Raw genomic sequence first — 26,757 nt, 5'->3', positions numbered from 1 at the left:
CCTCTCATCACGCCGCCGTTCCGGACAACGCCATCAACCTGCACTGGCAACAGCAGCAGCGTGATGAGGTGCGAGCACGAGTACCCATTAGTTAAAGATATGTTTGTACTACATATGGTGTCTTGATAAAAGGGTTCATAACCTGAAACATTGAAAACACGCCAATTGTGTCTGTATGCTTTTATGGCGTGCCCTCTACCATTGCTCCATACATTCATCTTTAAGAGGGGCTCCGGAATAGTTGTTAATTTACAATGGCGCGCCAGATGCACGAGGAGTAAATATATATATAAGCCCAAAACTCTGCATGGTCAAAAAAGTGTTACACATGCGCTTATTCTGGTTCACTCGCAAAGGCAAATTCCATCTCAAATGGACCAAACCATGTGTACTGCAGGTGGGGCAGATGTAACTTGTCTATTGAAGTACTGTAGAACATCCATTCCAATAGAGTGGGGGCTCTAGGTTTCATCATGTTGAACATACATACATCCTGGAGTTGCACACATGCCAACGGAAGCGGTTAATGGGTCTATGTACTAGGCCTTAGAAAGATCACGTGGACCAAGGAGCCAAACAGCTATTAAATGCCCCAATGGTAGTTAGCAGAATGGCTGATAAAGTGAACAGAGATAAAGTATATTCCTGCAAGGCTTCGTACATAGACCCCTATTGTGAATGGTGTCCAGTGGATGTATACTCACACGCATAACTCAGAATCACAGCAGTTGAACACTGCAGACTTCCCTCCGCTCCTCTATCTGGGCCTCACTAGTGCTCTGAAGACAGTACTAACCATAGATACTCATTCTATTGCTACAAATAGAATAATTGAATGACCTTGCTGGATACACACTATACGCTTCAGAGCACCACTGATGCTAATCATATTAGCGGTACGCCCTAGACTATATGCACGATATCATCACTATCGATATAGTTATTGTGCATATAGTTTGCAAATATTGCTTAGTGTGTACCTGGGCCCGGTTAATAGATCTACAGCAGGCATGTCCATAACGTAGCCCTCCTGCTGTTGGGAAACTACACATCCCAGCATGCCTTGCCATATTTTCAGCATCCCCTAATAGCAAAACTGTGGCAAGGCATGATGAGAGTTTTAGTTTCACAACCGCTGGAGGGCCATAGTTTGGACATGCCTGATGTACAGCTAGACAGTTAATACTTTTACCCCGAAAGGTCAAACTTTTTTTTTAGCAAGCTTGTTCTTGCTTAACCATCTATTTCAGCATAGAGAGAGAATGCAATAGCCTACCAAGCATAGCAATCCATGCAAGGGTATGCCTTACACCAATTGGGGTCAATGTCAACAGTTGTCGACATTGACAACCAAAAACTGACTTTATGATCCTGACAACCATTTGGAGTAGACCTTATTGACTATCTATACACGGTTTATCTAATAATCCACACGTATCGAGCTTAACATCAGTTTCTACTATATTTTAAAACAGGTAGGGGGGAGGCTTTGGCCAACTGTAGCTGAACTACACATCCCAGCATGCCCTGCTACAATTTTGTTATTTGGCAATGCTAAAACTGTTACAGGGCATGCTGGGATGTGTAGTTCATCTACAGCTGGAGGGCCAAAGGTTTGACATCATGGCTTTAAAAGTAAAAAAAAAAAGTTATAAGAAAAAAAAATAGAGATTAGAAAGAAACAAAATAAAAAAAATCCTAAATACACTTACCATTGGAAGGGACAAGTTGAGCAGCATGTCTGTAATAGGATTCAGCCTGGCTTGTTTGATTCCTATAGCGAGCTGCAAGGAGATGTAATTAAAGTAGTTTGATTACTTCCTGAACTCTGTAAATGTTCTCTCCATAATATAAAGTAGCAAATAAAAAGTGAGGAGGCAGGGAGAGGGGGAAGGAAGAGAGAAACCATGTAAACATTTATTCTAAACACATCAATATAAAACGGTGTCCAACTTAATGCTGTATTAAAACTTGACATTTTGCACAATTTAAAGTGCCACTTAAAAAAACAAAACACTGCATTAGTACATATTATCTCACCAATGTCCCCAAGGTGAACCAGGCAGTGCTGGCAAATATAGGCACAGGAACTGGATTGCGGTTTCACCACTGTCCCACAGTGCGTCTGCTTATTGCTGATAATCCCCAGCTGGGAGGACCTCACACGGCATGGCAAATCCACATTAAACACAGTGCACAACTCCTGCAGAAGCTGGTGGAGAAAAAGGGCCTTTTAAAATAAATATCAAACCCAAACAAACAGAACATGCAGTGTTTAAAGGCCCCCATACACTACAACTATTTGGGTGGATTTCACCTGTTCCCCTGAGCCGAGAAATGGGCCCAAAACGGAAGTGTGTGATGTCCGATTGGGACCTATGCGCGGCCCCAGTCGGACCTCTGACTCGAGCCTCCCTTCTGGCGGTGGGAAACAGGGGTCGCATGCGATGCATCACATGTGAACCGACCGCATGCGATGTATCGCATGCAATCCTGCCGCTGGGAAAGGTCACGGGCTGCTCAGGGAGGGATTGGATGGCCATATACTGCTGCGATACATCGCAGTATATGTCTAGCACAGGGAATCTCTTTGTTTTTATTTCACAGATCAGGACATAACATTTTACTAGATTTGGAATCTCTCGTGAAACATACATTATTACAGGTTCTTTTTTTCAACACACATACATTAACATGAAGATTGTGTATGTAAATAAGTACTTAATTCAGAAGCTTTTAGAACCTAGTGTGTCTTCAGTCTTTTGCTATATACATTCAGTCTTATACAGTGAGTTTTTTCCACCTCCCCCTTACAGCAGGGCTTGATCAATGCACTCTTATATGCACAGATATTTTAGGCTCTTAGCCTAGCACATAAAAGGGAGACAGTTAGCATACCAACATTTGGGATGCCAACAGTCGGAATACAGTTGTTGGAATCCCAACACCAGTCAGAGGACTGGAGCCGGGATCCTGACATTGCTCACAATGTTGGTGCCGGAATCAGAGCCAGAAAAGCTGTGGGCGCTGAACGGGCGAGCGCAGTTTACAGCCGGTAAAAGCGCACATTTGTGGTCGGCAGCAGCTCCGAGAACTGGTAATCATCAGCGGCCGGCTAATTGTGCATTCCAGAAAACAGAGCGCTATAGGAGGTACAGCAGTACTATTCTCCAGATCCAAAGTATAGCAGGTAGTATCGCAGCAGGGGGAGTCCTGGCTAGAACAACTTATCCCAGTATGTTTAAAAACTACATCACTGATTTCTTAGGCGTTTGAAGGTCTGTTGAGCACGGCTTTTTTTATCTTAACAAAACCAACTTGTTTGTACTCTACCACCACAATAACATTAGAAGCACTTGGTTATGTGGATTTAAAAAAATAAAAATAAAAAAAAGTTTGAGTTTGTGATTATATGAAGACTTGCCTCATATCTTTAAACCATTGTAATCATTAATGTGGATATAAAGGAAGAGAAAAGCTTTAAACTGTAAGAACATAAGAAATCCGCATTTCTGCTTCCAGTGTCACAGCTCCCAATATTGTGCTAGATATTTAGATCAGTAGATGGGTTGAACTACTACAGCAGCTGTGAATTAAGAAGCGGGTGAGATGGAGATTTTACACATGTATTCAAAGTTCTGCTTTACCACCTGTAGGTGGCAGCACTTCCTGATTAAAAAAAAACAAATCATTATTTGTATTTTTTTACCTTGACTGGGGGTAGCGATTCTGCAAAGATAAACTAAGCTCGCGCGTGCCCCCTGGCAACGACGGAGCTTGCCTCCGGTCCCCGCCACCTCCCCCGCCGCAGGTACCCCTCGCCGCCCCCTAACCCTGCCCGTCTCCCTGAAGTGGAGACGGGCAGGGGCACGCAGCGTCCCCGCCGAAAGACTGGGACACGCGTGCGTGTGAGACGCACGCGCCTCCCAGTTCAGTGTAGCCCCTGTCCGCCGGCGCTCACCAGCGGGGAGGGTCTGGCAAGCCCCTGCCAAGGATGGCAGGGGCTACATCTGTACAGTACTTATTTTCACATACACATCACTTCAATATTGGCTTGTGTTGTGTAGCGTTAAATGTTAGTTTGTCAGGAGAATATATTGGAGCTGTAGGACTATGAGGACTAGATGATTGTACACCACATGACTACATACATACACACAGTTGCATTTTAGGATAAATGGTCTTACATGTTATGTGCAAGCAGTAGAGAGATTACACCTCACCTGTGTATAGAATCCACTAGCTGCCTCTAGAAATAGCGATAAGTTAGCCTGCACCTCACTGCGATTTGGGTTCGCCCGGTTTTTGGCCTGCCCCTGCAGTGTTGTGATCTGGTTCTTGAAGGCGTGATTCCAACTATAGGGGAACACATGGATTCAGGTTTTACAAAAACAGTACAAGGAAGACCATCCCCATCACTATGACAAAGATATGGAAGATTAAAGGCCCATACACACCAGTCAATTTTGAGCTAAAATGTGATTACAAAATATAAAGTGGATGTCCTATGGCTCATTATTCTTATTTAGTGTAATGTGCCCTACGCACGTACCGATGTGTGTAGGGAGAGCGTTACTGAGTGATGCTCCCAGAACGCTCAGGTTGCCCAGCACACAGTGCTTCGCTGAGCGAGGTGTCAAGGTGTTCTCCATTGAGAACTGCATGCAGGTTATTTGTCATCGGACTATAGACCCGCAGGGCTGCACATTTGAATTGCTGTGTCGTCTACACCACCAGCGATATTCCGGCATTTTATAAGCGAATTAGCGAAACTGCCTTTATATTGCTCCGTGTGTAGGGCCCATAAGCCAATGAGAGGCTTTAGCATAGTCAGGGGTGATTTGTTTTTAAGCAGTAAAGATAAATCTGTTTCAATCATAATGAAAGATGTACCAAGGGGATTATGGGGGATATTCAATCTCCCGCCGCCATTCGGGGGAAATGGCGTTGGGGCCCTATTCAATGCCATCTTCCCCAACATCATTGAACAGGGTTCTTGGCAGAACGTGCCCGACTTCACAAGCAGTCAAGCACGTTCTGTCGAGAACGCTTGGGAATTGACAAGTTCCCGGTTGCAGCTTTCCGCCCATTTCTCGCGGCCATGCCCTGTTATCGGCACTTGTGACAATGAATCCCGCCTGCGGAATCAGCGTCGGGCTGACCGAGAACTGGACAGGGTCACGGCTGTTGGACCAGACAGACAGTCGTGACACAACATTTAATAGACCCCTATGTATTAAACCTTGGAGAGTGACAAAGTGAATAGAAAGAAAAGCACCAGCCAATCAGCTTTTAACTGCCAAGTTACAGACTGGTTTATAAAAATTACAGTCAGGAGCTGGATGGTTGGTACGTTATTTTTATCTCTTCCAAGTACAAGATCAAAAGATTAGGTCACTAAACCCTTCACCATGCATGAACATACTAGGGGCGACCTGTAAGTAACGAGGATCACAGTAAGAGGACATCCAGGCTGCATTTCTATTATATGCTAGGTGTGACAGTACAATGTGTTATTTCGGTATCTTGGCAATAAAGGACAGACAACACTTATTACCCCCAGCATATGGCATCTTCGTGGACATAAAGAAGAGTTCTCGCTGCTTGGAGCATTGATGAAGCTAATACTGGGACAGATGGCTACAGCAATCCCCCCATGCACGAACAGTCTCCCCACAAAATACAGTCTCCCAATAAATCATTTCAGAGTATACTAGAAGCAGGCCTCTCAAACGTAAAGCAATGGCTAACAATGGGACAGTGAAGGGAGGTGGGAGTACTCACAGGTCCTGTTCCACCTTCTTGTCCAGTGCATACTCCAGGTCTGTCACCAACATCTTCTGATACAAGTCCTGTAGAGCTTGACGTGATGTCCACACCTCCGCTGTGCCAGGCTTGGAATCTGACAAAAGGAGTTTCATGATGAGATCGGAAAGATCACGCACTCCCGGACTGGAGTCTACTACACGCATACAAACATTTGGCAGCGACAAAGGATTTCGAAGAATCAATTTTAGACTATTTCTCTTCCAGATATAATTTTTTGCAGCTAAATGGTATTCTAGCACATAACCGCTTGTGCCAGCAATGCAGCATACGGTCCAATGCTTTATTGGTAGAAACTGCTGGGCTGCTATGTACTTTACATTTTATGTCCTAGCCAAGATGGTGCTTAGGGGGCTATTACTTTCCTCACCAAAAATAAATAAATGAATGGAACACAAAAAGAAATCTATCAAATAGGTCCCTAACTGCCATTTACAGGATGTGTATGATTGGTACTTTACCTCCCCCAACCTTTGATACATCTTGGCCAAACCTGTTGAACATCAGAACAAAACAACCGCCGTCTCTACTTTTGTAAAACGAACAAGCTGAATCTAGTTTGCGTTATTTATCACTATACCGCGTCTTGCCATATTTATACAGAGGAGTATAAACTGGCTGGTGCTCCATCGCAAAGATACCGCTACATTTACACCCCAATAACCGCTTCAGGATGAGATAGTACAGACCATATGCTCACCTGTCATATCTGCTTTCAGGACTTCGGCCTGCCTGTAAGAGAAGAGACCAAGTGAGCTGGTTATTATAAGGCAGACAGAATTGGATTTAACTGCAAAGTATTAGGGACAACAGTTCCTAAATCTGGGTACACAAACTACGTGCAAACGACGCAACATGGTCAATGATTTCCCTTGAACTTTCGGACAAAGGATATAGCGCATAAACACTGTGCAATTTTACAAACTACCCAATTATAGATCATTGATGATATATCAGTTATAAATGTAGGTATCGCATACGCAGTGCTGAAAATAGTTGGCGATACCATCAGATTGATCTGCATGCACCATCAACCGGAAGTGACTGAACGACTCATACTGGGGGGGGGGGGGGGGATAGATAGCACGTACACACTGGATCACGTGAACCATTATAAAAGCCCCGATCTGTCGGAATCAGGCACATTGTTGAAAAAAATTTAATGGTCTGATGTGTACCGAGCCTGATCTCTCACCAGTAATAACCATCTCCTGTATCCTCTCAGCACAACCTCAGTCTGTTCTCCTCTACTTCCTATGTGTAATCAGTATAGGTCATAGAGTCGGCCCAAATAAGGTCAACATACATTAGGTTGACACTTGAAATAGTTCCACATGGCTAAAGTCGACTGGATCAGAAGGTAGACACAAACATTAGGTCGACATGAGTTTTTCTAATTTTTTTGTCCCAAATGTCAATATGGACACCATCTAAGGGTACTACGTCCCCCCCGCATGGCTCACTTTTACATTCTCCTGCCACACCGTAGCGGATGGTAGGATATGAAATACAGCCGGTTGGCACAAGTCGGATCAAGAAACCGTTGAAAACTCATGTCGAACTTTTGACTATAGACTTTTTCAGGTGTCGACCTGCAGCGGGCGACCTAATATATGCCGACCTACAGTAGTGACCGTATTCCACTGACCAGAGCTGGCAGAGTCGTGTTCATCCTTTGAATGGAAATCATCAAAACAGTGTTCTAATGCGATCTCTAGTAGATCCTAAAAATTGTTAAATCGTACATGCGTATACAGCCATAAAGCATGTACGAGGGTGGATCAATAAGTACCCGTGTTTGTAGACAGGTGGCGTTGCTGAGGAGAGCTGGTATTATTATCGTGTACTACCGTTTTTCAAAACAACGCCATACCAAATTTCAGATGGATTCATAGGCTAGGTTTTTTTCCACCATGACAATGCACCAGCTCCCTCATCCGGAATTGCTGCAGCCAAAATGCATGAATTGCGCTATGAATTGTTGCCACATCCACTGTATTCGCCCAACTCCCTGCAACCTCTTTCTGTTCCCTATGAATATACCAAGAACCTCTATTATTGATTGAATTTGATTAATAATATGGAGTGTGCATCTGCACCACGTCTTTCTTTGCAGAACTACAAGTCCCAGCATGATAGCACCTCATGTAAATCGGGTGTGCATTCTAAGAATCCCCCCCCCTAAGCTAACATTGTGTACACCTGTACACCTGAAGGTTGGGACTCCTTCAACTTAGAGTAGCACCCCGCCCACCTGATCTGAACATTAGTTCACCAGTTTGGTCCCTGGTAGCCACAGACTGCAAACTGAGGGCACAATGAAGGTAAGACCTAAAAATTTACACTAATTGCTAGTCTTGGAGATGGATTTGGGGCGCGGCTCCCCTTGGGTTGGTGTAACCGAGTTGCTTTCGGGGTGGCACACCCTAACATTTATTTAGCACTATTTATTTTCACTAATATTATACTTCCTAGCACTACACTTTTTAACCTCTAGCTCCTGCTTCTTTCTTATTAACACACATTTATAGCTTAGTTTTTCACTTGTGTGCTGCCCTGGGGTGACTGGCTTATGCTGGCCTTTTTGGGGTTCCGCGCCCCAGATTCTTAGTATTAGGGACCCACCAGAAATGAGGTTACCGTGAAGCTGGTTGGTGGGCAAATATTTCTTGGCCAATGAATATACCAAGAACCTCTATTATTGATTGAATTTGATTAATAATATGGAGTGTGCATCTGCACCACGTCTTTCTTTGCAGATGTACTGATTTTCACACAGGTCCTTGTGTGATTGCAGACTATGGACACTATAATGACAACTAAAACACAGCTAGTAAAATCATTGCCTTTTAAATTTCGGCCATAAACACGATTAGAAGTGTTGTGTTTACATCAATGCTATGAAAATGAACCCCATGAAATGGTGGGGATGAAAAAAACGTAAATAACCAGCAGTTGAATGGTCACAAGCAGCATCTAAATCAAGATCTAAATTTACATTTAAATATAAAGCTTCTAAACGAGATCGACTCAAGGGCACCTGAACGTTCAGTCACAATTATCCAGGCACTCCACCAGAAGACAGAACGGAAAGGGGCGCATACAGAGACACTCTGCCACAACGAGTGCACATACTTCATCTATGCTACATGCTGCCAAGCGGATAAGGAAATGGGAAATGTATCTTCCGGCATCAACAAAACTCATCCATCAGTTTAATTACTACCTTCTCCCTACATGAAGCTAGTGCAAGACACCCAGTCAGATATTGGTGGTGCCTGCATGAGACACAGCTATTTAGTGAGGAAGGGAGGGGGGAGACCGGATGCGGGACAGACTATATAAGATGAAATCCTTAACCCCTGGAGTGTACCAGACGTCTATCAATGAACGAAGGAATTAATGGTAGTGTGAATCTTCTGTAGGAAAATGCAGGAATCTACAAACCACTGGCTTCCTCTTAATATGGACTACATGGGTGGTCTGGCTGTTAATCCGGACAAGCAGCAGCATTTTTTTTTTTTTTTTTTGGGAGTCTACAGTGGAAGATTACATTAAATGAAATGGAGGAGGATTAGCTTTCATTTATAAAGTATGTATTAAGTTGTACAGTTTTCAATTGTACAAGGATGACAATACACAGCCTAGGAAACCGAAGAAGTGGAAGCCCAGGTTACAATCAATACTAAATTAAAAGTAAAACTATATACTGCCACCTTGCTATACAGTAGCCTTGGATGAAGCTGGCCATACCTAATTTGAGGCTATAGGGTCTCATGCGGTGTGTAAAGGTGAAATAGAAAGATGTAAAAAAAAAGGATTACAGAAGCTGCAGGGGATGCTCAACATCAACTACATAGTATTAGTACAGTGACCTTTAAAGAAACAGGAAGTGACCCGCAATAGAGGACCGCTCACACATCTGGAAGTTATTAAGACTTACTTTGAAGGCAATAGCTGATTATCACGCAATGGAGTGACTACAGGGGGAAAGAAAAAAAATTTCCTGCACTTAATGCACTGTGTAAACATCTATTACCTGGCAAACCCTCCAACAATGCCCATTTCTTATACCATACTTGCCTACCTGACCCTCTCCATGAGGGAGAAAATGCTCTGTTCCTGGATTTCCCTGGTAGTGTATGATTGCCATCACCTGTGGTGAAACACCTTTCTTATCAATTACCTAGCTCCCCACAGGTGCTGGCAATCATACATTACCAGGGAAGCCCAGGAACAGAGCATTTTCTCCCTCATGGAGACGGTCAGGTAGGCAAGTATGTCTTATACCTGAAATGTACACAGAAAAAGGCAAAATGGCAACCACATGCTCTATGAAACACCAGCAATTCTAAACAGCAGAATTCTATTCTGGGTTACCCACATCTGTATTTGATGCAGGCTATTCATGCTTTTAAACAGATGATATAATAAATCTGAATGAAGTACTAATTAAGTCACCTGTGCTTTAGCATGGATAGATTTACAACCTGGACTATTAACCCCTTACCGACGCAGCATGTTTTTGCCTTCCTGACAGAGGCCTTTTTTTCAAATCTGACAGGTATCACTTAAGTGGGGATAACTTTTTTTTGCTTTTACTTATCTCAGTGATTTTGAGATTGTTTTCCCGTGACACATTGTACTTTAAGTTAGTGATAAATTTTTTCCCGTGACACATTGTACTTTAAGTTAGTGATAAATTTTGGTCGATACAGTTTTTTTTTTTTGTGAAAAATACCAAAATGTCGTAAAAAAAATGAACATTTTGCAATTTGCAAAATGTTACATTTTCTGCTTGTGAGACAAATAATCATACCACTCAAAATAGTTAATAACTAACAAAGACCATATCTATACTTTATTATTACATCATTATTTCAACCTGCTTTTAATTTTTTTGGACACTAGGGGGCAGCAGTCAAAATTATGCACATCACACAGTAAACGCTGCTTTTGGCTGTTCACGTTTGAACAGCCAATCGCAGCGATCGCCCATGGCGGGGGGCATCGCTGCCCCCCCTGGGCAATGAGGGAAGATGTCTGCTGTCAGGGACAGCAGACATCGTCCCTCTGTCACCGCATCCCTAGACGCGGTGACACTTTGAAGTCATGACGTACATTTACGTCATGTGTCGGGAAGTACATCCCGACCATGACGTAAATGTACGTCAAATGTCGGGAAGGGGTTAAGATGCCTTGAGCACAGTGTTTGGAAAAGACTGGCTTAGCCTTGTACTCTCTAGGAAAAATGCATTCAAAACTTGAGGAGAAAAAAACAACAACAACAACAACAACAACAACAACAACTCTCAGATTATGCCTCTATTGAGGTAGTGTTCATTGTAGCACCCTTCCAAATCCATGCAGATCCTCTTTCCTGCATGCGGTGCTCTCTGCTGTGGTTCCTCCAGCACACTGTCTGCTGTGGAAATTCTTGCACCATTAGCAGAGAGCAACACCTCAGGCAGGAAACAGGCACTGCATGGATTTTGAATGGGGCCGTGAGCTAGATTGGGGTCTTGAGGACAGAGTTTGAAAACCTGTGAGTTATTGCATGTAATATGCAATATTAATGCCAATAGACATAAAGCCTTATGCTTGCCATTCACTAGATTAAGGTGCCCATACACGGAGCATTTCCCCCATGCGATGCACGCTCATACGCACATCACAAACAGTATGCGCAGCCAGTACTTCGTGTACTAGATCATTACGAACCTCGTACAAAAGCATGCTGCTATAGCACTGTGCATGGGCACCTAAAACTTTCTGGATGGATGGAAGCAAATGTAAATTTGGGTACTTGTTTCCTAGCACGGCGCCCATCGCATACCATACTTAGTGGTGTGCGATGCGATAGTCATGTTAAATTAACATGAGTGCTTGTACAATGAAATATCGCATAGCATTGCATGCCAGCAAATGGCATGCGATGCAATGCGATTTTTAATTGTACAAGCACCCTGATGGGTGCTCACAGTGTTAAATGCACCCCCACTCAACGCCAACCCGAAGTGTGGGGAGAGCAGCGAGTACATGAGGGGCGGCAGTAAGCATCCTCCGACCTTTTCATACCCCCATTATCCACGCCGGCGTGGAGTTGATTTTGTGGCGAGCGCAGCGCGCCCCGCGGAACACAAGCCCAGCGGAACACGAGCCCAAAGCGTAGCGAGCGCATGTAAAGTAATCCGTGCCCGCTCTCCAAGCTTCGGGCTCGGTGGCTCGCCACACTATCTAAGATCAACTCCACGTGGATAGTGGGGGTATGAAAAGGTCTGAGGACGCGGGCTCGCCACGCTTCGGGATGGCGTTGATATTGGGGGATGGCGTTGCCAATGGGGGTGCATTTAACATTGAAAGCACCCATGAGGGTGCTTGTACAATTAAAACTCGGATCGCATCGCATGCCGCTATATTGCATGCAATGCGATTGTATAAGATGTAATAAGATCAAAATCGTGGGCGCCGTGCTAGGAAACAAGTACAGAAATTTATACTTCAGTAATTTGCTCCCAAAATCTGGAAACGGACAAAAACTGTCGCGCAGACAAGGCACACCTCAGAACATGATCCTCTCCAGGAGGGACACAATGCTCTGCTTCTGGACTTCCCTCTTAATGTATGATTGCCATCACCTATTTTCAACAGGTTTACTAATAAGAAATGTGTTTCACCACAGGTGATGGCAATCATACATTAAGAAGGAAGTCCAGAAACAGAGAATTGTGTCCCTCCTGGAGGGGGTCATGTTGAGAGGTACGGACAGTTGTTGAATCTCTTTGAGTTAAACAATTTGAATGTTTTTGTCCATTTTCCTGGGTTTGTGAGCAAATTACTGATTGTTATTTGCTCAAGTACAGTACCAGATTTTCAATCCAACCAACTAGTTCAGGGGTTCTGAAACCCGGTCCTCAGGACCACACAGTTCACGTTTTCCAGGTCACCCGGGAGGTGCACTCTTTACTCATTGCCAAATTTTAAAAGATCCACAGGTGGAGCCAATTATTTCACTTGTGATTCTGTGAGGAGACCTGCAAAACATGCACCGTGTGGGGTCCTGAGGACCGAGTTTGAGAACCTGAACTAGTTGGATGAAAGTTGGCCAGCATAAGTAGTTACGCTGCACATACTTCTAACATACTAAAAGCAATGATAGAGGAACAGTTGAAAGACAAGCAGCTGCATATGAACTAGAAATAAAAAATTGACAAAACAATCAGTCTGCAGATATTGCAGTACGTGACTGATTGAGAGATTTAAAGGGCAGAGTAATGGCTCAGCCGCCCTCCTGTATTGTAGGAGTCTGGGAAGCATGTTCTCATGGGAATGCTGCAGGATATATACATACAAAAGCACATTATAGATTTTTCACTCACATTAGAGGAACAGATAACATTCTGGAAATCCGACACTTTGTAAGGGCGCTGGAATGTATCGGGTAGCAATGACAGCTTACATTCCAAAAGAACAATGCCATCACAATATATAGACTCGAAAAATGCCTAAGTAAATAGCTACGAGGCTTTTATTAAGGTTTGCATAATATTCTCCAGGTGTCACATGGCAGAAACCACATACTGCACACGCCTTCCTCTCTACCCCGACAGAGATGTGACATATGAAGAACATCTTGTGTACACAGTGGGGATTGGGACCTAAACGCTACAGTGATTAAATGGCCACATTCCATCCAGAGATCAAAGCACGGCACTGTACTGTGTATTCAGATTAGTGTCTGGGGCACTGGTACCAGCACATGTAGTGTAGTCAGGTACCTGCTGTAATGGGCACATCAACAGTGCAGATCTACAGTACTCCAACAGCAAAACATGCAATATAGTCACACAAGTAACCTTCACATCCACACACTAACAATAGGAACGAATATTAAAGACCAAAACTAGAATAAAAAAAAAAAAAAAAAAACAATGGGGGTCGATTCAATTCAGAGGTCCCGAAGCTATTCAATTCAGCATGCTGCTATACCCGACAGAAATTATTTTTTCCTTGGGCACAAGATTTTGGCCCTTTGCGCGGTATGAACAGCATTGCAGTGGGCACTTTAGTATCAGCATTGTCCAACTTAACCGCTAAATTGAATCGCCCCAGGAGCTCCCTTCCCGCTATTCACTGCACGCTGAATTGAATCTACCTCAATGTCTCCTTTGAACAGCCACACACAAGACAAACTGCTGTCAACTCATGGAAAAATAATGCTGCCACAATGGACACACTTAAAATATACGGATGACAAAAATTGGAAACTAAAAAAAAAGGGACTTTTAATTGTGCTACATAAGGAAAAATCGTTGTCACTTAGGGGGTGATTCAGGGTGGAGGGTCATTATTTTTTTCCCTGTATACTCTCATGCAAATTGATGTGTGAGCATACACGTCCACTTACAGGCAAATGCGACCGTTCGCTTGGGGAAGGGGGGGTGCGTTCACTCGCCCAGCAGCGAATGTGTAAAACATTGTAACCTTATGCAAATCTCCATTTTCAGGTGTTAGGCAGATAGGGTTATATCTGGTAGGTATAATGTACATGTATGTTCTCAGGACACATTGCCATGACTAGTTTAGCAGCAGATTTGGACACACGTGTATGGGCAGAAAGAGCTAAATTTGGTTGCATTGTCAGTTTGGTATTTTAAGTTTTGGCTACCAAGGAGGGGTTAGGCAAAACAAAGCATCATTCAGAGCGATGAGGTAAAACATAGGTACTCGGAGGAACATTCAGTATGTTCCACATGAAGCCGAAAGGCACTTCTGATTGCACGGTACCTACATGCTTCAAATCATCATCAAACACGGGCCGTAATGACTACAGATCAGTTGCTTTGAACTCTGCCATAATAAAGCCTGGAGTGCTAATCCATCTTAAGGAAATCACAAACTTCCTTCTCAACCCACTGCAGTTCACTACCACACAGTCCACAGGTTAGTAGACGAAGCATTCAACATGGGACTCCATTCCGACCTCCAGCATCTAGACTAGTTGTCAGGGAACTTGGTCTTCATTACCCCACACAGTGCATGTTTTGCTGGTAACCCAGCAGGTGCACAGGTGTACTAAATACTCAGACATTTTATAAGGTCCGCAGGTGGAGTTAAGTATTTCACTTGTGATTCTGTGAGTAGACCTGCAAAACATGCACTGCGTGGAGTAATGAGGACAGAGTTCCCTGACCACTGATCTAGACTCCCCACACCTTTCAGGATCCTGTTTATGGACTTCAGCTCTGCATTTAACAACATTACCTCAGCACTCCTCAAAGATCGACAATTCCCATTGAGGGGGCCTTAGCCCACCTGCAGTTGGATCACTGGTTTTCTGACAAGCAGGAAGCAGTACATGAGGCTAGAAAAGTCTCGGAGTTCCAGGCAACCAGTAATGGAGCTCCACAAGGCTGTGTGCGCGCTCTCTACACTTTTGACCAGACATAATGTTGGCGCTGCTGCAAAATGAATAATTCAGCTACGGAGGTTAATCGGCTGTTACTTGCACCTCTTCAGGACTAGGAGGAGGGCAGAAAAGATATTGGATGACCAGTCTCACCCCAGACATGGTTGCCACCTGGAATAAGGTTCCAGTCTATCAAGATCAAAACCTCACGGCACATGAACAGTTTTTCCACACTGAAGTGGGGATCACCAACAAGCCCCTTGCCTTTCGCTGACTATGGGGACTTGCCATCTTACCTTACCGATACCCTTGTACAAGTGCAGTTTATATATTCATTGTAACTTTTTTTAATCTTCTTAGTTATATCTAATTTATGTACCTTTCACTTGGCAATAAAGTAAATTCTGATTTCCCAATTGGTAGATAAGCAATAGGTAGAAGGCGCAAGATAAATGCAGAGGGCATTAAGTACAGTTAAGCCCCACACACACTAGAAAATCATGTCCAAGGGTGGCCCAATTGATTGATAGACTGAACGATATCAGTAAACAATATTATTCAGTGATGTCACTAGGACCTACTGAACAGGCAGATCTTTGACTATGCAGATAAAAATTGACCCACGTGATCAGTAGACGGGAGGAGTTGCTAACACTGCGCAGGAGCGCACATATTTCGCGTAAACACCAGACGATATTTTAATTTCCAGTGTTCTGAACAAAGTATATTGTGCATACACAGTCAGCGATATGCCGAACGATCTTGCTAGAGGCTAGTACTATGTACCTTATTGTGAAAATATGCAAAATTGAGTTGCATGTACAGAGGACAGAAACCCTTGGTAAAGACCTGCGGGAGCATGCATCCGTAATCGTATTAGAGAGATGGGTATGGATCATAGGATAGACAAGCTGAAGGTCGACACGTTTTTTTTGTTGTTGCTTCTTTTGATCCGAAGTTCGTCAGATCACCGCATCAGCTCGCCATGCTTCGGGCACGGTTTTAGTCTACCCGCCACATCCTAGGGCATGAAATACCACCTGTGAACTCAAAAGAAAATAAAAAAATAAAACCCTTCCCTTGTTGACCTAATAGTCATGTCGACCTAGTGAGCGTATCCCAGAGAGCTTTGCAAAGAACATGGTTATCATGCATTTCATATAAGGAAATAAATGTTTCACTTAACTAAGTTGCCAACACATGGTCAACATACATTATGTCAACAGAGCTTACATGGCTAAGGCCGAAACAAGCATTAGGTCGACAGTCAAAAAGGTCTACATGAGTTTTTCACATTTTTTGGTCCCGAATTTCATCGCAAGATGACATGGACACCGTATCAGTGTAGCGTGTGCCCTTGCACGGCTCGCTGCATTCGCCATGCTTCGGGCACTCTATTAGAGTCTCCCTCCATGCCTTGTCGGTTAAAAAAAAAAATGAAACTCATGTTGACCTTCCCACTGTCTACCTAATGCTTGTGTCTACCATTGGACCCTGTCGAATTTAGTGGCAGACCTAATGCATGTCGCCCTTCATAGAGTCTACGAAGCTACCATAACGCGCCAATCTCAGGAAACCGGTACGCCGAGAGCAATTCTCTCCCATCAGGTACCACATGAATTAATGGAGAACAAATATTCTCTTATACGCCACTCATTACTTCCATTGTAAGGAACAATGACGAGGGTACGACTGAAGCCAGACAAAGTGGGGGTGTCATTAAATTACCCAATGTAACCTATGGAGATCTACAAGGTGACAAGCCTCCACTGCAATGCACAAATATATACATACTAACAAAATAAAGACTCATAATGTATTGAGACCAAACGAAACATTCCACCCCGCACGGACTGTAAAAGCACCACGGGCAGAAACATGTCAGTAACGTGACCCGTCACTGGCTGGGCTCACCATGCAGGCAGAGCGGAAGACTAGAACAGGACTAGCAGCTCCAGGATACATCTTTGGTCTTGTCACTAATAAGGAAGACAGCAGCTTACCACCGGATTGCTACATAGCAACCTGCTAGCAGTGCCGTGTCAGTAATGGGACGGTGTTCGAAGGAAATCCAAACACATTGCTGAATATGTAGGTTTACGGTCATTCTTATTTACACAAATCAGAAATAACCCATTTTAAAATGGCATTAAACAACCTGTTTTGTGAACAATCTGAATATATTATGCATAGACAGAACAGGCAGCATATTAGGAGGCAGCACAGACTGTCAGGCTTACATGCCATTTATTGCATGTAAAAATCGCACATCAAGTGCCAAATTGTATGTGAGCCTCCCGGGGAGCTCAAGGGCATATTGGTCCGACCTGTCCTTAGAGCAAGTCAGACTAATGTATGGAGGCCTTAAATACAAAGGGATGTCCCAGACAGTCCTACATAAAAAAAATGGACTGGGGCAGATGAGCGACAGGGTGGATGGCTTTCCATAGTGTCCTGCTATGGAAAGTCATCCACCCCCTGTGAGAAAATCGATGCCAAGGAGGAAAAAATAATGGTACTTGTTTCCTAGCACGGCGCCCACGATATTCAGTCGTATGGCATCGTAGCGCATTGCATGCCATATGCCCGCATGCGATTTTAAATTGTATAAGCACCCTAATGTTTTTTTTTTCAATGGTAAATGGCCCCCCTATACGATTTTTAATTGTATAAGCACCCTAATGGGTGTTTACAATGTTAAATGCACCCCCACTATCAACACCAACCCAAAGCGTGTGAGCGGTACGCGTCCTCCGACCTTTTCATACCCCCACTATCCACATTGGCGTGGAGTTGATTTTATTTCGCGTGGCGAGCGCAGCGAGCCACCGAGCCCGAAGCGTGACGAGCCCCGCGAGGGGACGCGTATTTCTTTACATGTATTCAGCGTCCCCTCGCCACACTATATAAAATCAACTCCACGCCGACGTGGATAGTGGGGGTATGAAAAGGTCGGAGGACGCGTACCGCTGCGCTCGCCACGCTTCGGGTTGGCGTTGATAGTGGGGGTGCTTTTAACATTGTAAGCACCCATTACGGTGCTTATACAATTATAGATCTTATAGGAAGCACATTTAACATTGAAAAAACCCATTAGGGTGCTTATACAATTTAAAATTGTATAACATCGGCTGCCATCGCGTAACATCGCATACCATCGTATGCCTTATGCGATGGGCGCCGTGCTAGGAAAGTATCAAAATAAGAGAAAAAAAAAAAATCAATCGCTCAGTGTGTATGGACCTTTAGAATGCCAGCAGAGCGCTGGTAAGAGCCCCCGTTTGGCTAGACCTTCATACATACATACATACATACATATGCTAGAAGGGTCTGGTGGATATTGACTACAGTTTTATTTATTTTTAACATGCTACACTATTTTCTTCCAAATCCTTGGGAGATTCTGTTCCGTCTATACTCATGCCTTTTGGGTAGATTTCAAAGGATTGCATTGAAGAGTGATATTATACTATGAAGATGCTATTTTACAAGCATATCACTTGCATACCTTTTACTATGGTCTCAGTGTGCAAGGATTGCATAGATAACCTAACCCAGGAATAAGAGCACTTGTCAGACCAGCTGTTGAAGACCAGCAGAAATAATGGGCACTTGCAGGTTTCACTTTTAAATGGAGCAATAGAATTGCTTGGTCGAGAGCAGCTTGCCCAATTTATTTTTTTTAAATCCCCCCACCCCACCATTACTTTAATAGGCACCAAGCTTATTTCTATGCAATGTTTCATAGTATAGCAAGAGACTTAAAACAGAAACCAGTATCCTATTCTACACCACAGTAATAGTGTTCATTCTAGAACGCTGCGCCTTTAAAAACCCATGCAGTTCCTCTTCCCTGCTCAGGGTGTCTCACTCTTGGTAAAGGCTCTTTTCATGCGATTGTGGCGATCAATTGCATGAAAAGCGTCCAAATCACATGTGATAGACAGCAGGTCCAACGCGCAGTCCTGTGAGCATCACACCGGAGCCTGTGAGTTGCAACCGGCTGCAGGAGCAATCGGTTGGATCACATCAAGGCCAGGTAGGCTTGGCTGGGATCGCTGGTGAAAGGACCACATACTATATATTGATAGGGTGCCAGGGAAGATGCACATTCGCTATAGCTGGATACACATTAGAGGTCTTTTGCAAATAATATGCACAATAATGTTAATGATATCCCTTATGGAGCATATCAACCAATGTGTACCCATTTTAAGATTATCTGTCCAGTCTGGCTGATGGAATGAAAACCTAGTAATGTCTGAGAGCAAATAATAATTTACACCCAAACATGCATAAAAAGAAAAAAAAATGGTTGCTCATATAAATTGGTTAACCCCTTGAGTGGTGGGTTTTCCTGGGGCAGGACAAACATTGTCCTGCCCCAGGAATACTGAACACTGATGCGGCAGCAGCCCCATCTCCCCATGTGCTGCTGCCGCCGGCTTCGGTTAAATCAAATGGTTTTCACCACTTTATCTGAATGTTCAATTTTGTCAGATTTACAGTTCCAGTTACTGTCATACATTACCAGTTCTGGTAAAGACTAGTGCAGTTGCTTTTATTAAAGATACATTTATGTCAAATAAAAAAAATTTCATGTTACCACCTCGTCAACATTTTTGACCAATGGGACATTTAAAATTGCTCAGTTGGGTGCCATCTAGTGGCAAACAATTGAATCCCCCCTCATAAAGTGGATCAGTTATGGCCCTTTATTATAGAATATTAGGCGACATTTTTCAATGCACAACAGGCTCTAGAAACAAAAAAGCAAGTTTCAGTGTCCAAATTACATGATTTAAAGAATAGCTGGCAGCCCGATAGAAACCAAGCCTACATACAATGTCAGGCATTAACCTCATAATGCTTGGTCATACAGAATTAACAAGTGCTCAGTGTATTCTCCTTTAAGCCACAAATCTAGAAATACTGTAAATTAGGGACGTGAAAGTTGCAGGTGGCTTTCAGTGTTCACACCCCAGGTGTCCCTATACTGTAGTCCTACTTTCAGTAGTATACCAGCAGAATAATGTACAACACTTATGGCTGCTCACAGACAGGCTCCACCAAACTCACATTTAAAACCAAATACAGACATTCTCAGATAGACACTTGCAGTTTGGAGAGCGTCCTGTTCTGTATTAATAATAAATAGTAGGATGTGGGAGGGGTTTGCGTTACTTAAGCAATCAGGCAGCGTACAACATTTCTATTTCTGCCCTTTCCTTGATTGCACGATTATAATGAAGCCATCATTAGCAAAACGGGTGAACAGAAATAGCTGAACCATTAGGCTTCCTGCGCGTCTTCTAAAGCATTGCACGCATTCCTACTAATACAGCAATGCAAGGTCAGTAACAGGATGAGTGCGCCGCGAGTCCCACACTTGGACATGACTGCATGGGAGCATGACAACAGCATACTGGGGGACATCAACGAGTGAGACCGTATTATTAATAGTATCTTATATAGTGCAGCAAGTTCAATTGCGCTTCACAATTGGAAACCGTTATAACACAAACTGGGTATTGACAGACAGTTAAAAAGGTAGGAGGGCCCTGCTCGCAAGCTTACAATCTATAGCCAGCAGCCAGACCCCCGGCCGACCACTACTGCTCTGCTATGCCTTAATAGTAGGACATGGATAAGGATACACATACCACCAAATTCCACTCCACTCGAAAATACTGTGGATAAATAAAATTGAAAGGAAAGGGTACTCCTCAATGAAGAGACTAATCAAGGGGTACGGGATAGAAAAATGGTTGGGAACCACTGCTTTAGATGGTTTGAGCTGGTGCTTTTCAGAAAAAGTAATGGGCGCAAAAACAATGGAATAGCTGTGCACCCAAATGTGCCCCTTGGACTGAGCACTGGGGACTGCTGAGACCATTGGAGTTCACTGACCTCATTGTTATGTTCCTGTAACCAGCTAAAGAGGAGGTATGCTTTATGGCAGCGGTTCCCAACCTGGGGAACACGTACCCCTGGAGGAACTTGAAAATAATACTGGTAGTGGCGGAAGAAGTCTGCAGCGTCAGAGTTTCCTTGTGCTTTTTACTAACCAGCAATCCACGCTGCCCCCAGACATCGCTGAACATCTGCCCCGCACTGACACTGGTGGAGGAAGCAGCTGCATTAATCCTACAGGCATTAGTAGTAACCCTGCAGACAGAGTTACCAGATTCCTGATCGCACACAACTCCTCCACTACTCCTTGATTTACGGACACACAAGGACATGCCAACAGCTCACTTCCACTCCACTAGTAATTACTGTGGATATATCAAAATGAGAGGAGGGAAACTCATAAATTAAAAGTGGGTACGGGTCGAAAAAGGTTGGGAACCGCTGCTTTATGGTATGGCGCATTATCCTGATTTAACCAAGAGATGGGTAGATGCCCTTACTAAACCCTATCCTGTTCTTTATGGACAAGAGTGGAATCCAGTGTGAACTTTAAGACTATGTACTAAACGCATTCAGAGATCTTCTGCTGCAGATCAGTGTTGTAACATAATAGACACTAGAGCGATAGCGGCACAACAAATCGTGTGTAGCCAGGTGCGTACGCCTGATTGCACAAGATATCTTTAGGGTCACCGCACCGCACAGCCAATCAGAACATATAATGCAGGATAATGAAGGACAGAACAAATTATCGTTCATTACATGATGTAGGGTGTACCTGCAATATTTGCTTGTCCAGAGCAAGAGGAAATGGTCACAACTATCGGCAAGACTGCCAGGTATCGTAGTGTACCTAGCCTTACTGCTGTACTGCCATCATGCACCTATCCGGTCATTCTCCTCTGACCTCTCTCACTTCTACAAGAACAGTTGTGCATTCTACACAGTTTGTGCCTTTATACTGAACCCAACCTCTTGACGATGTCCGTATGCACCTGCAATGTGCCGGCTGATGGCTGCACATAAGACTTATTTTAAATGCAGCCTGTCTGAACTCAGACTCCTGTCTGAAGCGCATGGGACCACGCATCAGATGTCATCCAACGCGTTTTGGGCAGATTTAACAGCACAATCTGCTGGAATCAGGTGAATCACAAATCACAGTGTATGGCCTTAAGAGAGGGCCTCTGAGTTGGAAGCAAAGCAAAAAAGAGCAAGTGACTGTGCACCTTGGCAAGCCATGCTGTGCTGCAGATTTAAAATGTGAACTGAAATTCTTATTCAGGAGGGTTGTTCCAAAACCAAAATCTATATACAGCGGCCCAGTATTTGTGGGCTACTTGCAAAAAAAAAAAAAAAATTCCCATCCCTTGCAATGCAACATTGGTGACCGCTATGTATGTATCCTGAACAATAGCAATCTGATGCAGCCAAAGCAGTTCTTCCTCCTTAATAACTCTCAATATGCAACCATTTTAAATGACATACAAGAATAACGGGCTGCACAAGAGGCAGATGTCACTAGTATCCAGCGGTACCTACAGAAGTTTAGACACAAGAAGGCCAAGTTGTAATACAACCCATCAAATACTTAATTACAATTTTTTAAACTGTTCTAAATAATGTTGGAGACAGTGGTCAGAACTGCAACACATCACATGATTATGGTTCCCATACATATTTCTGTCTATAGACATTCTGATAAGATAAAGACGTGCCATCTAAAAACAGACCAGGTGTGTGCAATTGTGTGTCTGTTAGGAAGATTGCAAATACGAATACAAATTGCAAATACATATCTGAATAAATATCTAATTGAACAGTATTACAGAACAAGCTGGTGCTTTGAATAGGAAAAAAAAATCTGGTATTAATGAGTTACAGCATATTAAATTAACCAGACAGAATGCCTTTATCACTCATACAAACCAATGGTTGCATTTACCAAGAAGCAGCCTCAAACTTGAATGGAACACTGTGCAAAATACTGAGCGCTTTCAGTTGCACTTCAAATTCCAAGTTCAAACCCAGCAGCTTGATGCTTCGTAAATATCCATCCAGCTTTTGTATGATATGTTGAGCTCAGAGAGATAGAAAATAATGTAAATCAAACTATATGTTAAGCCATAGGGCCATACACTCCAAAATAACCACATATCGGCAAACTTTCGTAATTCCACAAGGAAACATTGGTCCTTCAGTCATTATGGACGGTGGCATGGTTAGCATTACTGCCTCGATGCACTAAGGTCATGGAGTTTGTATATTCTCCCAGTTCCCTCCCTCGCTCCAAAAATATACTGGTGGGTCAACCATCTCCTGACTACAAATTAACCCTAGTGTGTGTGTGTACATGTGGTAGGGAACATACTGTAGATTGGGAGCTTAACTAGAACCTTACAACCTATGTAGATTTCTAAACCCAACAATGCATAAGGAGTTTTATTTCTACAGCTAGTGACTGCTCCTCTTCCTCATCATCCTCCTCTGAGAGATCACCTCCAGTGACCATAGAGGATGAAGCAGAAATGGGGACAAGAAATGCTCCTAGCCGCTAGTGTTGTGGAGTAAAAAGCTATATATTAATACAGTTCTGCATTGGGAAAACTGCGTAAGCTCTACACCAGGCATGTCCAACCTGCAGCCCTCCAGCTGTTGTGAAACTACAAGTCCCATCATGCCTTCCCACAGTTTTGCTATTAGGGAATGCTAAAACTATGGCAAGGCATGCTGGGACGTGTAGTTTCACAACAGCTGGAGGGCCGCAGTTTGGACATGCCTGCTCTACACTGTTGCTGTACTTTATGGCAATGACAGGAGAAAAACAATCAAAATAAACGTGTCGACCTTTCTTGGTTCGACCGAATGATCCATACCCGTGCACATGACTCCAATACATTAGATGAGTAGGGTCATAAATTATTTTGTAATAAACAAAAGCAATTAGTGTCTCCTTAAGGTCCATACACACTGGGCGATTATGCCCAGGCCAGCGTGTATGGACAGCGATTGGGGGGGGGGGGGGAGCCGCTAAGTTCATACACACTGAGCCACTTTCCCCCTGCCCGGCACCGACGGCGGGGGGAGGACTGCTTTGCATAGCGCAGCACTATGCAAAGCCGTCCTCAAAGCTGCTCATCTGCTGGTAATACCAGCAGATGAGCTGCTTTCCCGGCAATGATGCGGGAGCGCGCAGCAGCGTTCACCGCTCATTGCCGGGGCATATACAGTACACTAAGCGGCTTTGAGCTGAAAGTCGCCCAGTGTGTATGGGCCTTAAGGCTACACCTGAATATATACATCTGCATATCATCACTGCCCGGAAGGATGGCAGCTGTTGTGAGCCATGAGTTTGACACCACTGGTGTACACTATCATGGGGGCAAACAAAAGCACAATGCCACAAGAAGTGGGGGCTACCAGAATGCACTATTTATTTTAACTGGGGTTTCCAAGCCACACACTAGGACAAGAAGAGGGATGCTGAATGCCAGGTCACAACATTGACTGGGCCGGGGTGCAATCAGGGCACATATGGAACCAGAGACATGGGTTAGGAGTGTAGCTACAAAACCAGAGGCATAGGTTGGGGGTGCCACCAGGGCCCGCTATGGAACCAGAGGCATGGGTTGGGGGTGCCACCAGGGTACGCTACGGAACCAGATGCATGGGTTGGGGTGGCAACCAGGGCACGCTGCGGAACCAGAGACATGGGTTGGATGGGGCGATTAGGGCACACTATGGAACCAGAAGCATGGGTTGGGGGGTGAATAGGGCTGCCTACAGAACCAAAAACATGGGGTTGCGACCAGGACACGTTAGGGAACCATGTCCCTGGCACACTGTAGCATGAGGGAGAGGTGATGACCAGAGAACACTAGAACCAGGGAGTTTGGGGGGGGGGGGGGGGGGAGGAGAGGTGACCAGGGCAATCTAGAACCAGGAAGGATGTGTATGTGACCAGGGCATTCTAAAACCAGGGAAATGGGGGGGGTGACCAGGGCATTAGAAAACCAGTGAGGGGGGGGGGGGTGACCAGGGGCAATTTAGAACCAGGGAGGGGGGTTGTGTGACTAGGACAATCTATAGCTAGGGAGGAGGAGTGGGTGATCAGGGCGCACTAGAACCAGGGAGAGGGGAAGACCAGGACACACTAGAACGGGAGATGGGGACTGACCAGGACACACTAGAACCGGAGATGGGGACTGACCAGGACACACTAGAACCGGAGATGGGGACTGACCAGGACACACTAGAACCGGAGATGGGGACTGACCAGGACACACTAGAACCGGAGATGGGGAATGACCAGGGCACACTAGAACCAGTGATGGGGAATGACCAGGACACACTAGAACCAGAGATGGGCACTGACCAGGACACACTAGAACAAGAGATGGGCACTGACCAGGACACACTAGAACCAGAGATGGGCACTGACCAGGACACACTAGAACCAGTGATGGGGAATGACCAGGGCACACTAGAACCAGTGATGGGGAATGACCAGGGCACACTAGAACCAGTGATGGGGAATGACCAGGGCACACTAGAACCAGTGATGGGGAATGACCAGGGCACACTAGAACCAGTGATGGGGAATGACCAGGGCACACTAGAACCAGTGATGGGGAATGACCAGGGCACACTAGAACCAGTGATGGGGAATGACCAGGGCACACTAGAACCAGTGATGGGGAATGACCAGGGCACACTAGAACCAGTGATCAGGAATGACCAGGGCACACTAGAACCAGTGATCAGGAATGACCAGGGCACACTAGAACCAGTGAGGTGGGATGACCAGGGCACACTAGAACCAGAGATGGGGGATTACCAGGGCATACTGTGGCATGAGGGAGAGAGAGGGGGGGGGGGTCGATGAGCAGAGCGCACGCTGCCACATTGGGGGTTTTTGATCCGGCCGCTCACTACTACATCAGCATCAGCTGCTGAGCCGCTAGAACACCGGCGCTATATGACACCTGCCACTGTTCCCGGGCTCTGCCCCTCACCGGAGATACTGCGCACACAGCAGGCTCATCCTCCACCGGGGCACTCTGGGTCCGTCTATCCGCACAGGCTCAAATACGGGACGGTCGTGATTCAGCCATCTTCTCCGGGCCCCCACCGCCTGAGAGCTCGGGGCCCCGGGCCTGCTAAGCCCCCCTGACAACCAACCCCCCGGAGAGTCCCACTGAACGCCTTCCCCTCCGGAAACAACTATCTAAACAGCACTTCCGGTCGGTGCGTCTACTATATCCCTCCGGCTTGAGGATTTCAAGCGCTCACTATAGGCACGCCCACCCGATGCCAGTGCGCAGGCGCGGAACGTCTGCCATCCGGATGACATCACAAGCAGGTGGGAGGTGGCGTGAGAGAGAAAGGGAGAAGAACTCGGTTCCTTAGCAACGAGTTACTTACTGCAGAGCGGTCACCTAGGCAACGGTGTGTGTCGGTGCGGGGCCTGCTGCGTGCGTCAGCAGCTGTCCTGGGCCATAGGTGAGGCGGCTCCTGGAGATGTGACATTTATGTGACACTGTGTAGCTGCTTATCTTATGCCTGCACGCTTCTAGCCTGTGCTCAGGTGCAGCTCTAGTGAGTCATGT

General features: G+C 44.9%; 1 protein-coding gene across 6 annotated transcripts in view; it reads right to left on the bottom strand.

Moving 5' to 3' along the window:
* The window catches only part of SMG7 (SMG7 nonsense mediated mRNA decay factor), a 48,641-nt gene extending 22,252 nt beyond the window's left edge, over positions 1-26,389 (bottom strand). For 4 of the 6 annotated variants that reach the window (XM_083157214.1, XM_083157216.1, XM_083157217.1 and 1 more), the window contains exons 1-6: positions 26,164-26,389; positions 6,527-6,558; positions 5,785-5,902; positions 4,224-4,356; positions 2,041-2,212; positions 1,713-1,784 (exon numbers count right to left, since the gene is read on the bottom strand). In XM_083157214.1, the coding sequence (XP_083013340.1) occupies positions 1,713-1,784; positions 2,041-2,212; positions 4,224-4,356; positions 5,785-5,902; positions 6,527-6,558; positions 26,164-26,192 (556 nt within the window). In that variant the 5' untranslated portion in view covers positions 26,193-26,389. The remainder of the gene's footprint in view (positions 1-1,712; positions 1,785-2,040; positions 2,213-4,223; positions 4,357-5,784; positions 5,903-6,526; positions 6,559-26,163) is intronic. The other 2 variants (XM_083157219.1, XM_083157220.1) reach the window with 1 other exon arrangement.
* Between the last annotated feature and the right edge of the window lie 368 nt (positions 26,390-26,757).

Source organism: Crinia signifera, chromosome 8 (assembly GCF_055691185.1).
Source record: "Crinia signifera chromosome 8, ASM5569118v1, whole genome shotgun sequence".
NCBI classification, from domain to species: Eukaryota; Metazoa; Chordata; class Amphibia; order Anura; family Myobatrachidae; genus Crinia; species Crinia signifera.
The sequence above is the reverse complement of the archived record's forward strand: the minus strand, read 5'-3'. Positions and strand labels throughout refer to the sequence as shown.